This window comes from Saimiri boliviensis, chromosome 17 (assembly GCF_048565385.1).
Source record: "Saimiri boliviensis isolate mSaiBol1 chromosome 17, mSaiBol1.pri, whole genome shotgun sequence".
NCBI classification, from domain to species: Eukaryota; Metazoa; Chordata; class Mammalia; order Primates; family Cebidae; genus Saimiri; species Saimiri boliviensis.
The window spans coordinates 40850636-40862976 of NC_133465.1; the positions used below are offsets into that span (position 1 = coordinate 40850636).

Genomic DNA, 12341 nt, shown 5'->3' on the forward strand with positions numbered 1-12341 from the left:
TTCTCCCGCCCAGAGGGCCCAGGTCTCTTGTCTGTGCCTACGCTGACTGTACATCTCCATATCCCACGTCCCACACCTCCCCCTCCCCTCAGGCTGTCTCCTTGCAGCAAGGTAAGCTGCTCGGTCCTTCCCAGCACCAGGGCTCCCCAAGCCCCACAGCAGCCCCCTCAACTAACCCTAAAAGTGCCCTCTGTGTGCAGAACACGGGTGTTAAAAGGTGCCACCAACTCTGAGACTTTCTTCCTACGTGACCTTGGGCAAGTCAGATCCCCAGCAGCCTCTTCAGGGTAACACTACCTCCTGGGAGGCTGCTCTGCAGAACAAAGGAGGGACACCCTGTGAGAAACCCCAGCCCAGGGCCAAGCTCACACATGGCAGGACCGATATCTGCAAGGCTGTGGCTAAACACCGCACTGGGGACAAAACCCAAGAGCTATGGGAGCTCCATCCCGGCTGAGGTTACTGGGACAGTCGGGAGGGGGGATGGGAGGATGTCCACGGAGGGTGTCCCCAGCTAGAGGCAGCAAGGGAAGGGGTGTGCACAGCACACTGCAGAACCGAGAGTCAAGTGGTCTGCCCGGATCGGAGGGTGAGAGGGGCTGTCGGAGAGGAGGCTGCTAGGCCGGCAGGGCCACGTGGAATGGCCTTCCTCTGCTCCCTGACTCCGGCTGGACTGCCTCTGCCTACCACACCGCCACTGAGGCTCTGCGGGGGTGGGGAGGGAGGGAGATGTGCAAAGCGGTGTATTAAGAAGATTAATCTGGCTGCAGTGGTGGCAGCGTGTGGACGGCTTGGAGGGTAGAGACAAAGACCAATTTGGATACTGCAGTGGTCCAGGCAGGAGGCCTGGGAGCCAGCTCTGGCAGACAGGGATGTGCCTCTTGCAGGAAGGCCGTGAGGGGCTGCACAGACCTGGCCAGAGCTGAGTGGAGGCTTGGACCAGTCACTCCTGCCCTGCCCAAGCCCCACCCAGCCAGCCCTGATCACCCCAGCATCCACTTCCTCCGCTGACCCTCCAATCTCTGCTCTTCCGTTCAGACTCCTCGGCTCACCTTACCTCTGCTTTTGACGGGCCTGCCTACTGCTCCCACCCACCCAGGACAGGGGCGCAGACAGGCTGCAGTGAGGCGGGAGGGTTACTGAGTCAGTGGGAAGCAAGTCTTCAAGGAGGCATGGGAAGTCAGGGATACCTCGGCAGCAGGTGGCAGGAAGCTTCCCGGAAACCTCAGGCCCCATCATGTAGACTGGGGCCCAGGTCTTCTGCAGCCCCTTGGAAGCTTTCCAGCTTGGATCCTCCCTCCTGTGCCATCCTGCCCACTGGGCACATTGCCAGGTGTCATGGTGCCCCAGGGCCTCCTAATCAGAGGCAATGCCAAGGAGAGGCTTTAGCCGAGATCACTGCCTCTCTCCCTCAGGGCAACATTCCTCAGAGTTCATTCTAAGCTCATTCCCCTCACCAGTGCCCTCACTCCTACCTCTCCAGCTGCCATTGCGGTAGAGGTGACATGATCTTCCCTAGCTCCCTGAAGCCCTCAAAAGTCAACATGAGCTAACTAGGCACAGCACACTCGTGGTGCCTGCTCAGCTTCCAGGTGGCCGACACAAGGACCCTGCTACTTAACATTCCGGAGCTGGAGCCAGGCTTGGTGGCAGGTACCAGTAGTCCCAGCTACTGGGGAGGCTGGGGTGGGAGGATTGTTTGAGCCCAGGAGTTCCAGGCTGCAGTAAGCCATAATCAAGCCACTGCAATCCAGCTCAGGGGACAGATCAAGTTCTATCTCTTAAAATGAATAAATAATAAAGTGCTGGAGCTGCAGCCCCTTTCCCACCTGGACAGCCTCGAGCCCACGGTGGGCCACAGCAAGCCACATAAAGGCTGCCCTCCTGATGAAGACTTTCGAGGGCTCTGGCCCTGCCCAGCCCCAGCCCAGGTAAGTGCCCTTGCCCTCCTCCCCTCCTCTGCGGCTCTGGAAGTGCTGAGTATTGCTAGAGAGAAGCACAAACCTGTGCTGACTGGACAAGTGATTCCCTGCGGGTGGCAGCCCCATGGCTGCCGAATGCCTTGATTCAGTCCCTGGCTCCTCCCTTCTTGGGCCTCCCATCTTCTCCAGGAGCTGCCTCAAACCTTCGGGAGTCTGCAGCCCCCTGCCCTACTCCCCACCGGGCCCCTTGCTGCAGGCTCACACAGGTGGGGTGGGGGGAACCACGCCCCTCCTCCAAAGAGCACTGTGCCGTGCACCCCACTGTCTCTCTTCCTCCACCTGTACTTTGACACACCCCCCACCACCCGAGGCTCCCCTGGGCCCTGGCCTATCAGTTACGCCTACATCCATCACTTCAGTCTCCGGCCCCTCTGCCTAAAAGCAGAAAGCTTCTGTGGGACTCCAGACCCACTCAGTCCTGAACCCTGGGCCCCACAGCTGCAGCTCTGTGCAGGGACCCTCTTCCCAGCCCTCCTCTTACTGGCTGCCTGGGCAGCAGCTGAGGCTGGGCCGGCCCCTCCCCTCTGGGAGCCCAGCCTCCCTTGGCTTCCCTGACCCTGTGCAACCACCTCCTCCCCCTCCCAGCGCTCCTTTCACCGCCTCTCTTCCCTCAGGCCAGCATTCCTCAGAGTTCAGTCTAAGCCCGCTTCCTCCACCAGCACCCCCACTCCCACCTCTCTGGCTGTCACTGGGGTGTAGACGACACTAAGCAATCTCTCCAAGCCCCTGGCTTCTCATCCAGAGATCCAGAGTCTGCCTGATCTCCCTCCCGGGATGGCCCACAGCCATCTCAAACTCAGCACATCCAAAACAAACCCTCTCACCTCCTCTCCCAAACCTGCTCCTTCCCAGCGGCGCCATCATTCTCGGGATTCTGCCTTAGAACCTTCGGGTTATCTAGGATCCTTGCCCGCCCGTCATCCCTCTGGACACTGAGGTGCCCTGGCCCAGAGAACCTGCCAATGAAATTGCGTCCTACCCACCCCCTCGTTCCCGTAGCTGTGGCCTTACTTGGGGCCCTCGTTGCCTCTGATCTAAACAACAGAAATAGCCTCCAGGCCCTCCCCTACCCAGCCTGCACCTACGTGAAGAACAGGCCTCCTTCAGCCCCGCTGGGCTCACATCACTCCCTGCTCAGACACCTTGAGGCCAGGGCAGGGAGGAAAACCTGACTGTCCTTCAGAGCATCCTGTGCCACCCTGGGCCCCTGCCCTAATCCCTCCACCTAGATCTCTCTGCTCCTATCCACCCTACCCCATCGCCTACCTCCCCCGACCCCACTATCCAAGCCACTGTCAATTCCATTCATCTTTCAGGCTCCTCTCAAAAGTCACCACCTTCATGAAGACCTTCCAAAGGTGAGCCGGGGATGAGCAGCTCTCCTTTGTCCCCTGAAGCCTCTCTTTCGGCATTTGGCAACAATCATCCATGAAACAGAACGACTTTTCCACAGAACCTACATTTCTTGGGTGTTTCTGGCTCAGCCCGGAGCCCCCTGATATTCTAGTATTCGATTCTAGTGTGCTGTGCACAGGAGATGCTCCCCTTGTTTGTGGAATTGGGAGAGCCTGGAGCCAGGGGATGCCTCAAAGAACAAGAGAACACCTTAGCAGACAGCTCCAAAAATTGCCCTCTCCCTCCCACACCAGAGAGCCTTTGAACGTCTAGGGCCAGTCAGCTATGAAGGCCCATCCCCCAAAGCTCTGCTTGGCCCTCAGCCCCAGCTTTTCAGCCATCGCTCTTCTATCTGGAGACCAAGGGACTGGCCGGGGTGAGGTATCAATAAATCTTTGCCCTCAAAGGCCACATTTAGGGTGTCCATGCATGTGTGTATTTTCTGGGGAGAGGGTCCCCAGCCTTCAGCAGAACTGAAAAGGAGTCTATGACCTCCTTCAAAAGTTAAGACTTACCAGATCTGGACCACCTCCCCCTGCCCCACCCCCAGCTTCTCTCGCCTTGTACAGCCAACCTCATTCACTTATAAATAGAAACCCTCTCTGGACATGTATCTGGAGTGACAGGATGGGCCCAGAGTGTGAGCAATGAGCAGAGTCATCACCTGCCTTGTCCTCTCTTGGCCTGCAAGGCCATCTACCCTGGTCCCTCCCCGCCTCTCCCCATCGACAGCCCAGGAGACCACTGGGCTCCCTGCTGTCCCCTCTCCCCACATGCTGTTGTCCTTCTTCTAGAATATGAGACTAGCTCCTGCCCCCCGCCCCACCATGACTCAGAGTCAGGAAGGAGATGTTAGGAAGCTCTTGTGTCCCCGAGGCCCCAATCCTGCACTGTCCCCTCTTCCTGGAGAAGTCTGGCCCCAGAGCAGACCCAGGGGGGACAAGAAGAGAAGGCCACCTCTTTTCGGAGCTCTGACAGTCTGCTGGACATGGCCAGGGTGACCCACAGGCACCTCGCCTGCAACATGTCCCCCAGCCCACATCTGCTCAAGCCATATTGCTCCCACAGGGACAGTCAGGTTTCCCCCCCTTCCAGGTAGAACCCAGAAGTCATCCTTGCTGCCTCCTCTCAACCCACATTTTCAACTGATATTGAGGCCTGCGGATCCAGCTTCCAGCCAGCTCTCCCCAGCCCTCTGCTCCGTTTCCAGGGATAAAAGATGTATTACAAACTGCCTGGACCACTGCAGAAGCCCTCATACTGTGCCCTACCCTCCACCTTCACTGGCCATGTCCCACCCTTCCTTCAAACTCAGCCTAGAGGTCACCTCCTACACGGAGCCCTCCCTGAATCCCTTCTCCAGTCTGGGTTACGGCCTCTTCCTCCACACATCCCTCTCTGAGCATGTGCCACATCAAGCAAATATGACTGTTTATTTGTTGGTGGTCTCTTTAAAAAGAAGGACAGTGCCTTGGGCCCAGCGGTGTGCTGGAGCGGCTTCTCACTGGCTCGGGGGAACCAACTGTCCACGTCTCTTCCCAACCCACACTCGGTGGAATTGTGTTGGTAGCTACAAACCAGCTATGATGGGAGTATTTACACCATGGAAATTGGCAAATGCTACAGATCAGGACTTTATTGTTTTAGAAGGGCTGGTTGTTAAACATTTATCAGCACACCACTGCTTAGACCCAACTCTGACACAAACGGAAGGATAATTGGAAAAAGGTTTTGGGCTCCATGTACCGCCCCTAGAGGAAGGGGCACACACGGAGGCTGGCCCCACATCACATCACACTTTGACATCAAGTTATTTTCTAGCTCCCTCCTCAGTCTCCTGGGGTCTTGTCCTCCTCACCAGCCCTCTGGACAAGCCAAGCCTGCCATTTCTCCTCCAGCTGGTGGTAATAATCATCCATGAAAGAACGACTTTTCCACGAGTACCTACATTTCTTGGGTGTTTCTGGCTCAGCCCCGAGCCCCCTGATATTCTAGTATTCGATTCTAGTGTGCTGTGCACAGGAGATGCTCCCCTTGTTTGTGGAATTGGGGGAGCCTGGAGCCAGGGAATGCCTCAAAGAACAAGAGAACACTTTAGCATACAGCTCCAAAACAGGTGGGGTGGGATATGACATGTAGGTGCTTCCTCAGTCAGGGGGATGGTGGGGTAGCGCAGGACGGGGGACAGGATAACCGGAGGAGTCAGCCAGGGCACGGGGTGGTATTGGGGGAGGGCAGGGCCTGCGGAGGGAAGCCTGTCGGCTGGGAAGGCGGGCAGGGGCTCCTCCTCTGGAGAAGCGCCAGCAACACCCTCTCCAGTGCCCCTCCAATCTGATCGATTCCAGAATCAATGGACACAATTGCCTCATTAAGGGCACCGCAGGGAAGCCATGAGCCTCCTCTGTCAGCAGCTGCTCTCCCTCCACGCAGCACCACCTCACGCAGCCAGCACCAGGGGAGTCTCTGTCTCCCCATCCCGCCCCATCTCTGTCCTCATTTGCATCTGGGACTCTGTCTGTCTTCAGCTCCCTCTCTGTGTCTCTGTCTCGCATGTGTCTCTGTTGCTCCATTTGTCTCTGTCTGACTCCACTGTGGCTCATCTCTGCCTTCATATGCTTTCTCCCCTGCCTGCATGTCTCTCTTCCCTGCCCTCCTCCCCCGTCTCCATCTTGCCCTCTGTGCCTCTGTCTCGCCCCCATCAGTCTCCTCTCTGTCTCCCTCTGTGTCCCCATCCCCTCATGTATCTGTCTCCCCTTCTGTGCCCACTCTATGTCTCTGCCTCAGCCCCCCACATCTCCTCGCTGCCGTCCCTGGCAACCCCCGCCCCCAGGCTGCTCAGGCTCCAGGGTCCAGATGGCGGGACGTTCACGCCGCAGTGCCTGCGAGCACAGGGCCATGGCAGCTTCTGGGACTTCTCACACTCCGTGCCCCTGAGCCCGCTGGGCAGCTGTCAGTCATCTTTCCAGCCTGCTGGGGACTCCCACTCACCCCCTGGGGCCCTCAGCAACCAGTTATGGGGACATAACCCTCCCTGGAGCAGAAACTGCTGCCACTGAGTGAGACCTCCCTGCTGCTGAGGACTTAGGGGGAGCCCTGGGCTGTCCCCGCCCTTCCTCAGGAACCTGAGCAAGGAGATGCTGCAGGCACCCCTGGCTGATGGCTGCCACCTCCTCTCCAAAGGAGTGTCCTTCTTGACATCTAACTGAAAGCCCTCTTGCCGAGGCTTCATCTGCCCTAGGTCTGTGTGACTCAGCTTCTTCCCAGTGTCATCAAAGCCTCCACCCGCAGCATCTGGCTGGACAGGGACTGCTGGGTGCACCCCCCCAAGGGATAGGGAGAGAGCACTAAGAAGGTGCCCCGTGGGGGAGGGGCGCCTGACCATGGCCAGGACAGGGGTGAGGGAAAGGAGGCTGAGGTTCAGGCTCGGGGACCCTGACTAACGGGAGGTGAGGGGCTGTCACCATGTGGGTCCTGGAAGCAGAAAATGCTGCCCACCTCCCACTGTCACAAGTCTCGAAGAGTGGAGCATCTCTCCCTGGGAAGCTGGCAGAGTGGGCATGTGCACACACACCCACACCCACGCAGCCCAGACAAAACACGCCCACTATGGTGTCATGCGTGCCCACCCACTGGCACTGCATTGGGGTCCTGCTCCCTCTCCACTGCATGGCTGCCTGAAGGGGGCGCTGTGGAAGTAGAGGAAGGGGTGTCATTGTGCAGTGACGGTGATGGGGAGGGGGCGCCTGGCCAGGTCGGGCAGTCTTGGATAAGAGCTGGGTGCTGGAAATATTGCAGGTGCTGGAAATACTGCAGGTGGAGGGGCTTCGAATCCCCCAGGAAAAGTGAACACCTCACTGTCTGCTCCAGACCCAGCTTGACCTGTGGCCCTCAGCCTCAACCCAGACCTCCCGGCATGCCTGTGCCACCCTGCCTGTACCACCTGGTTGAGATGCCCCTCCCACAGAGTGCTGTGCTGGCATAGGGGCCCTCCATACCTCTGGCCCCCTCAGCCTCCGCTCCTGATTGGGAGGGTGCAGAGGTGGGGAGATGCATGGCCTTCGTTCCAAACCAGGGAAGGTTGGGTTCTGATGGCCCAGTGCCCTCCCTGCTACCCCAGGGAGGCCAGAACACCCAGGCGAGAAGAGCCTGAGAGGACCGTGAGCCGCAGCACCTGCTTACTAGCCTCCCTCCTTTCCCAAGAATCAGCCACGGGGATGACCTAGAAGGCCAGACTCGAGGGAGGGGGTGCGACTTCCAGAAAGAACCCTGTGGAAGAGGGAGCCAAACCCAGCTGGGAGGACCCATGGTGCCTGCTTGGACTTCCAACAAGCGTGCAGCCCCAGCTCATGGTGGGGGATCAGTGGGGTCCCCCAGGCCATCCTTCTGTCTCTGCATAGCTCCGAGGGTTAGAACAGCTTCCTCCCTCAGCCCTGAGCCTACTGCGTGCAGCCATCAGCTCCACAGAACAAGCCTGCTCCTTCTTCCACATGACAGCCCTTCAAATATTTGAAGACAGCTGGCCTGTCCCTGCTGAGCCCTCTCTCCTCCTCACTAAACATCCCGGTTCTTAGAATGATTCCTCAAACGCAATGGCTTCAAGTCCCCTTGCCATGCTGGGCACTCTCATCCACCCTAAGCTGCCCTGGTTCACAGCACAGCTCCCAGACGGGAGGCCAGGACAAGACTGCCTCCCTCCCTGACCCCAACAGGCCTTCATTCCACCCGGCGCAGGCACCAAACCCCACCTCTGCACCCCTGTTTACACTGCCCCTCCTGCCTCCGATCAGTCATACCCTGACTTAGTGGGTCAGATGGATGCTAGGGGACCCCCTTCTCCCCACTATGCCTTCTCCAAAAACCCAAACCTCTCCCAGTGACGCATCTCCCCACACGCTGATGCTCACCACTGTTCACATCCTTCAAAGCCAGCCTTGCCTGAGAAGCCTTCCTGGGTAGAACATGCCCTTTGGCCTGCCCGGAGCGACTTCCATACTCAGAGACTTTTCGCATTCCGTCTAGAGAATCTCCATGCATTGCTCCATCACCCACCTCCCCTCCTCCCTGCCCGGCAGGCTAGCAGCATGGAGAGGAAGCTGAGCACAGCAGGAGGGGTGCGGTGGGAGGTAGAAGGCCCCAGCCCCAGGGGAAGAGCAGCTGGCAGGAGCCCTGCCTCTGCCCACACCCCTACCTGCTCATGGTATTCGATGCCCATGCTGAGTGTATTGACCAGGATGGCAATCATGATTCCTCGGCCAAAGTACTTGCTGTCCACAATCTTTCGGAAGGTGTCACAGATTAGCCTCCAGAAGGCCAGCACAGAGCCGGGTGCTGCATCTGGGCCCAGGCTCCGTTGCCGCCGGCTGTGGGGGTCCCGGAGGTCGCTGTGCTGAGCATCCTGTGTGAACTCATAAACTGCCTCGCTGTCTGAGTCAGGCATTTCATGGTCGACGAGTTCCAGCTCCCCTGCCCCCGCCCGGGCACAGTAGGGGCAACTGTCTGGACCACAGGCTCCACTGTCTGCCTTCAAGCAAGGGCTGGAGATCTTGCAAGAGCTTTGGCAGGCACCTGGAACAGGAGAGTAGAGGTAGAGGTAAGAGGCTCCAGAGTCTTGTACCTGGGGCTACCCCGCCCTCAGAGTATGTATAAAATGAGTCAGGGAGTCTGGGGTTGTTGCAGTGATGGGGTGCCACGCACTTAGTGGGCCAAGGGGGCTGAATGCCCTGCAAGGTGGGCAGTCCTGATGCACAAGATGTCCTAATGTCAACAGCACTTCATTGACAGTCACTGCTGACTGTCCTAGGGCTCAGAGAGGTGGCCTGGATGTCCTCTGAGGTCCTGGACAGCTCCTATATCCTAGGCGCCTGCACAAGGAGTCTCACTCCCCTTCCCCTTCCCAGAGGCCAGGTCTGCATCAACACTGCTCTGAGCAGCACTTTCCAAGGGATCCTTAAGACCCGTCCACACACGTGCACTCAAACACACACCCACAACAGACACGTGCACATGCACACGTGCTCCAGATGCACACGTGCTCCAGATGTACATGCTTGTGTACACAAACATACTATTTGCACGCCACCATCTGGGCACACATACACGCACATACCTAACACGTGTGCACAACACACACAGCACATATGCCAGACACATGCAGACATATGCATGCACACAGACCAAGGAAAGAGCTCCATACCGCACATGCACCTACACACATCAAGCGCATGTGCACACATAAGCACATGAACACCAGACATATGCATGCACACATGTGCACACACACACACACAGAGTCAACCCCTTCATGGACATAGACACATATAAGCATACTAGATGCACTCGTGTGCACACACTCAGGGACCTAGCCCAAGACATCATTGTCCCTTTAAATCCAGCTTTAAACACAGAATATGAGAACCTCAGAGACCACCAGGTAAAGCCTGGATGTAGAGGCCCCCAGCTCTGGGCCTGGCCCCAGGTGGGCTCTTAGTGACATTTCCCCCTTGACTGCACCTGCACACAGGAGGGAGTCAGTAAGCACCCACTGACAGTAATCATGGGCCCAGCCTTGCCTTTTACACAGGAGGAAATAAAAACGTGGGTGCATGTGACTGGCCCACGTCCCGTGGCAGGGTAGTGGAGGAGCTGGCATAGAAACCTTTCGCTCTGGGTTCTGTGATAGCACCTTCTGGTCCCAGCCCACATTCCCACGTAACATCCCCACGAATATCCCGCTGCTCCCCACGTGCCACATCCTTCCTGAAACACAGGCCGTGGGCTGCAGCTACAGTGAACCTGTCTGCTGGGGAGAGCCCGACATCCCTATGTGTCTCATCGGCCCCACGACACTGGGAGTTCCACTCATCAGACAAGCAGCTCCCTGAACTGGGTCTCCCTGTGCAGACGGAATGAGACTCAGGTTTAGCCAGCAGGGCATGAAGCTGGGGACAGTCACACACCATTTCCTCTCTGAGCCTCACAATGAGGAGTCCCAAGTGTGGGTCCTGAGTCTGCCCCTCACCAACAGCAAAGCTTTGGCAAGTCATGCAACCCCTCCAAGCCTCCTGGGTCTCATCCACACAATGGGGATAATAAGAAAGCCTATCACCTAACGAGTAGAGGATCCAATAGGATTTTGCCTGCAAAGCATGTGCCAGGCACACAGCCATTGCTGTGTGCAGCAATTGCTAGGTATGATGGCAAACAGCATGAAGCAGGTACTCATGAAATGACAGTTATTGCTATTGCAATGTAGGAATTGTGATTTCCACTTTAGCAGATGAGAAAATTCAAACTCAAAGCAGGGAAGTGGCTGGCTGAAGGTGCCTAGGCCATGAGAGGTAGCATGGGAATATGAGCCCTGGTCCCTCTGATTCCAGACCCTTTAGTTCCCTCTGGGACTCCAGTCCCCAGACGAAGGCACCCACAGGCCTCCACCCAGAGTTCTCACCTGTACTTTGCGTCTCTAGCAGCTTGTGCATGGAGCTGTAGGGCCCGGGTGGGATGTTGAGGCTGGTGAGGGTGGGGGGCCCAGAGCTGGCAGCCACCTCCACGAGTGCCTTCTCCTTCAGCGTCTCTGGTGGAGGGCTGGTGTGCACGGTGGGGTACACCTTCCCGCTGCCCACAGTCCTGCCGGATGCCTCAGATGGGGATCTGGGAGGGGGCGCCTGGCAGCGGACTGGCTCTAAGTGGCAGTCGGCATGGTAGAAGCTGTGCACAGACTCTGCACCACCTGGGGGGCCCCCGGAGAGGGCGGGTGTCGAGGGTGGTGGCAGCATAAGACGGCGGGACCCATTGGCCTCCCTGTCCTGGATCTCCGGGCTGGCCCGGGGGGCCCTGAGTGTCCCATTGCCCAGGTGGTAGTGGTGGTGATGGTGATGGTGGTGGTGCACCAGGTGGTGGACGGACAGGCGGCGGTGGGAGCGAGAGCAGCTGCTGCTGGGCTGGGGCTCCTGGCCCCCAAGGGGTGCTGGGCTGCTGAGCAGCCCAGCCCGCACTCCTGCTGCCCGAGAGACCTGAGCCAGCCTGCGGGCTGCCTTCCGAAGGATGTACACCAGGTACTTGAGCAGTTCCTCATAGCAGCTGCCAGGCTCAGAGAAGCTAGCCAGGGTGCTGGCGTTGGACAGGAACCGCACGCGCTGCTCCCGCATTAGCTGGCTTTCCCGCTGCTTGGTCTCTGAGAACTGCGTGGCAATCACCACCAGGCACAGGTTGATCATGAAGAAGGAGCCCACCTGTAGGGGTGGGGACAGGAAGAGGAGATGTCCTGAAGAAAAGCAAATCACAATGCCAGCCGTCAGGTACAAAGGACTTCCTAAGTGTCAGGCGCCACGCTCAATTATTTTCCGAGCATTATCTCATTTTATTCATAAGACAGGCTCAGGAAGTGATGCTATTGTAGTCTCCAAACAGACAGGTGAGGAAACTGAGGCCCAGAGAGGTCAAAGCATTTGCCCAAGATCACTCAGCTAATTCAGAGAAAGGCTAAGACTGGAACCAAGCTAGATGTTGCAATTGCGCATGGCGTTACCCTGCAATCTCTCAAATCCCCTGTCCCCAAACATGCACACCTGCAGAGATGCAGCACCCCTTCCACAATTTCCATTAGGAGTAGAGAATGCTGTGGAAATGAATGCAATATCAAGGTCATGGGGTTTTCAAATTGTATTGAACCTTGAGATCTTGACAAAAACATCATTCACAAGACTCCTCCTTCTAGTCCCAATTCTAGCTGTGTGACTTTGGGCAAGAGACCCTTAGTCCTGGGGCCTCATATCCTCATCTGAAAACAGGGACCAATGGCCTCTCCTGTCCTCCTTTTCCCTGAACCCTAGACCCTATAAGACTAGCCAAGCTGCCACCTGACTTGCTCACACTGCTCCAGTCCCCAGCTCCATGCCTCAGTTTCCCCAGAATTCTGGAACAGCCATTGCTTGGACAACAATCCCGAATGAGGGAAATGAATAT

The 12341-nt window shown here is 57.6% G+C and overlaps 1 protein-coding gene across 19 annotated transcripts in view; it reads right to left on the reverse strand.

The window, feature by feature from the left end:
• Window positions 1-12341, reverse strand: part of CACNA1G (calcium voltage-gated channel subunit alpha1 G) — a 67469-nt gene that overhangs the window by 40395 nt on the left and 14733 nt on the right. For all 19 annotated transcript variants that reach the window (XM_074388594.1, XM_074388599.1, XM_074388597.1 and 16 more), the window contains exons 8-9: window positions 10825-11608; window positions 8566-8942 (exon numbers count right to left, since the gene is read on the reverse strand). In XM_074388594.1, coding sequence (XP_074244695.1) covers window positions 8566-8942; window positions 10825-11608 — 1161 coding nt within the window. The remainder of the gene's footprint in view (window positions 1-8565; window positions 8943-10824; window positions 11609-12341) is intronic.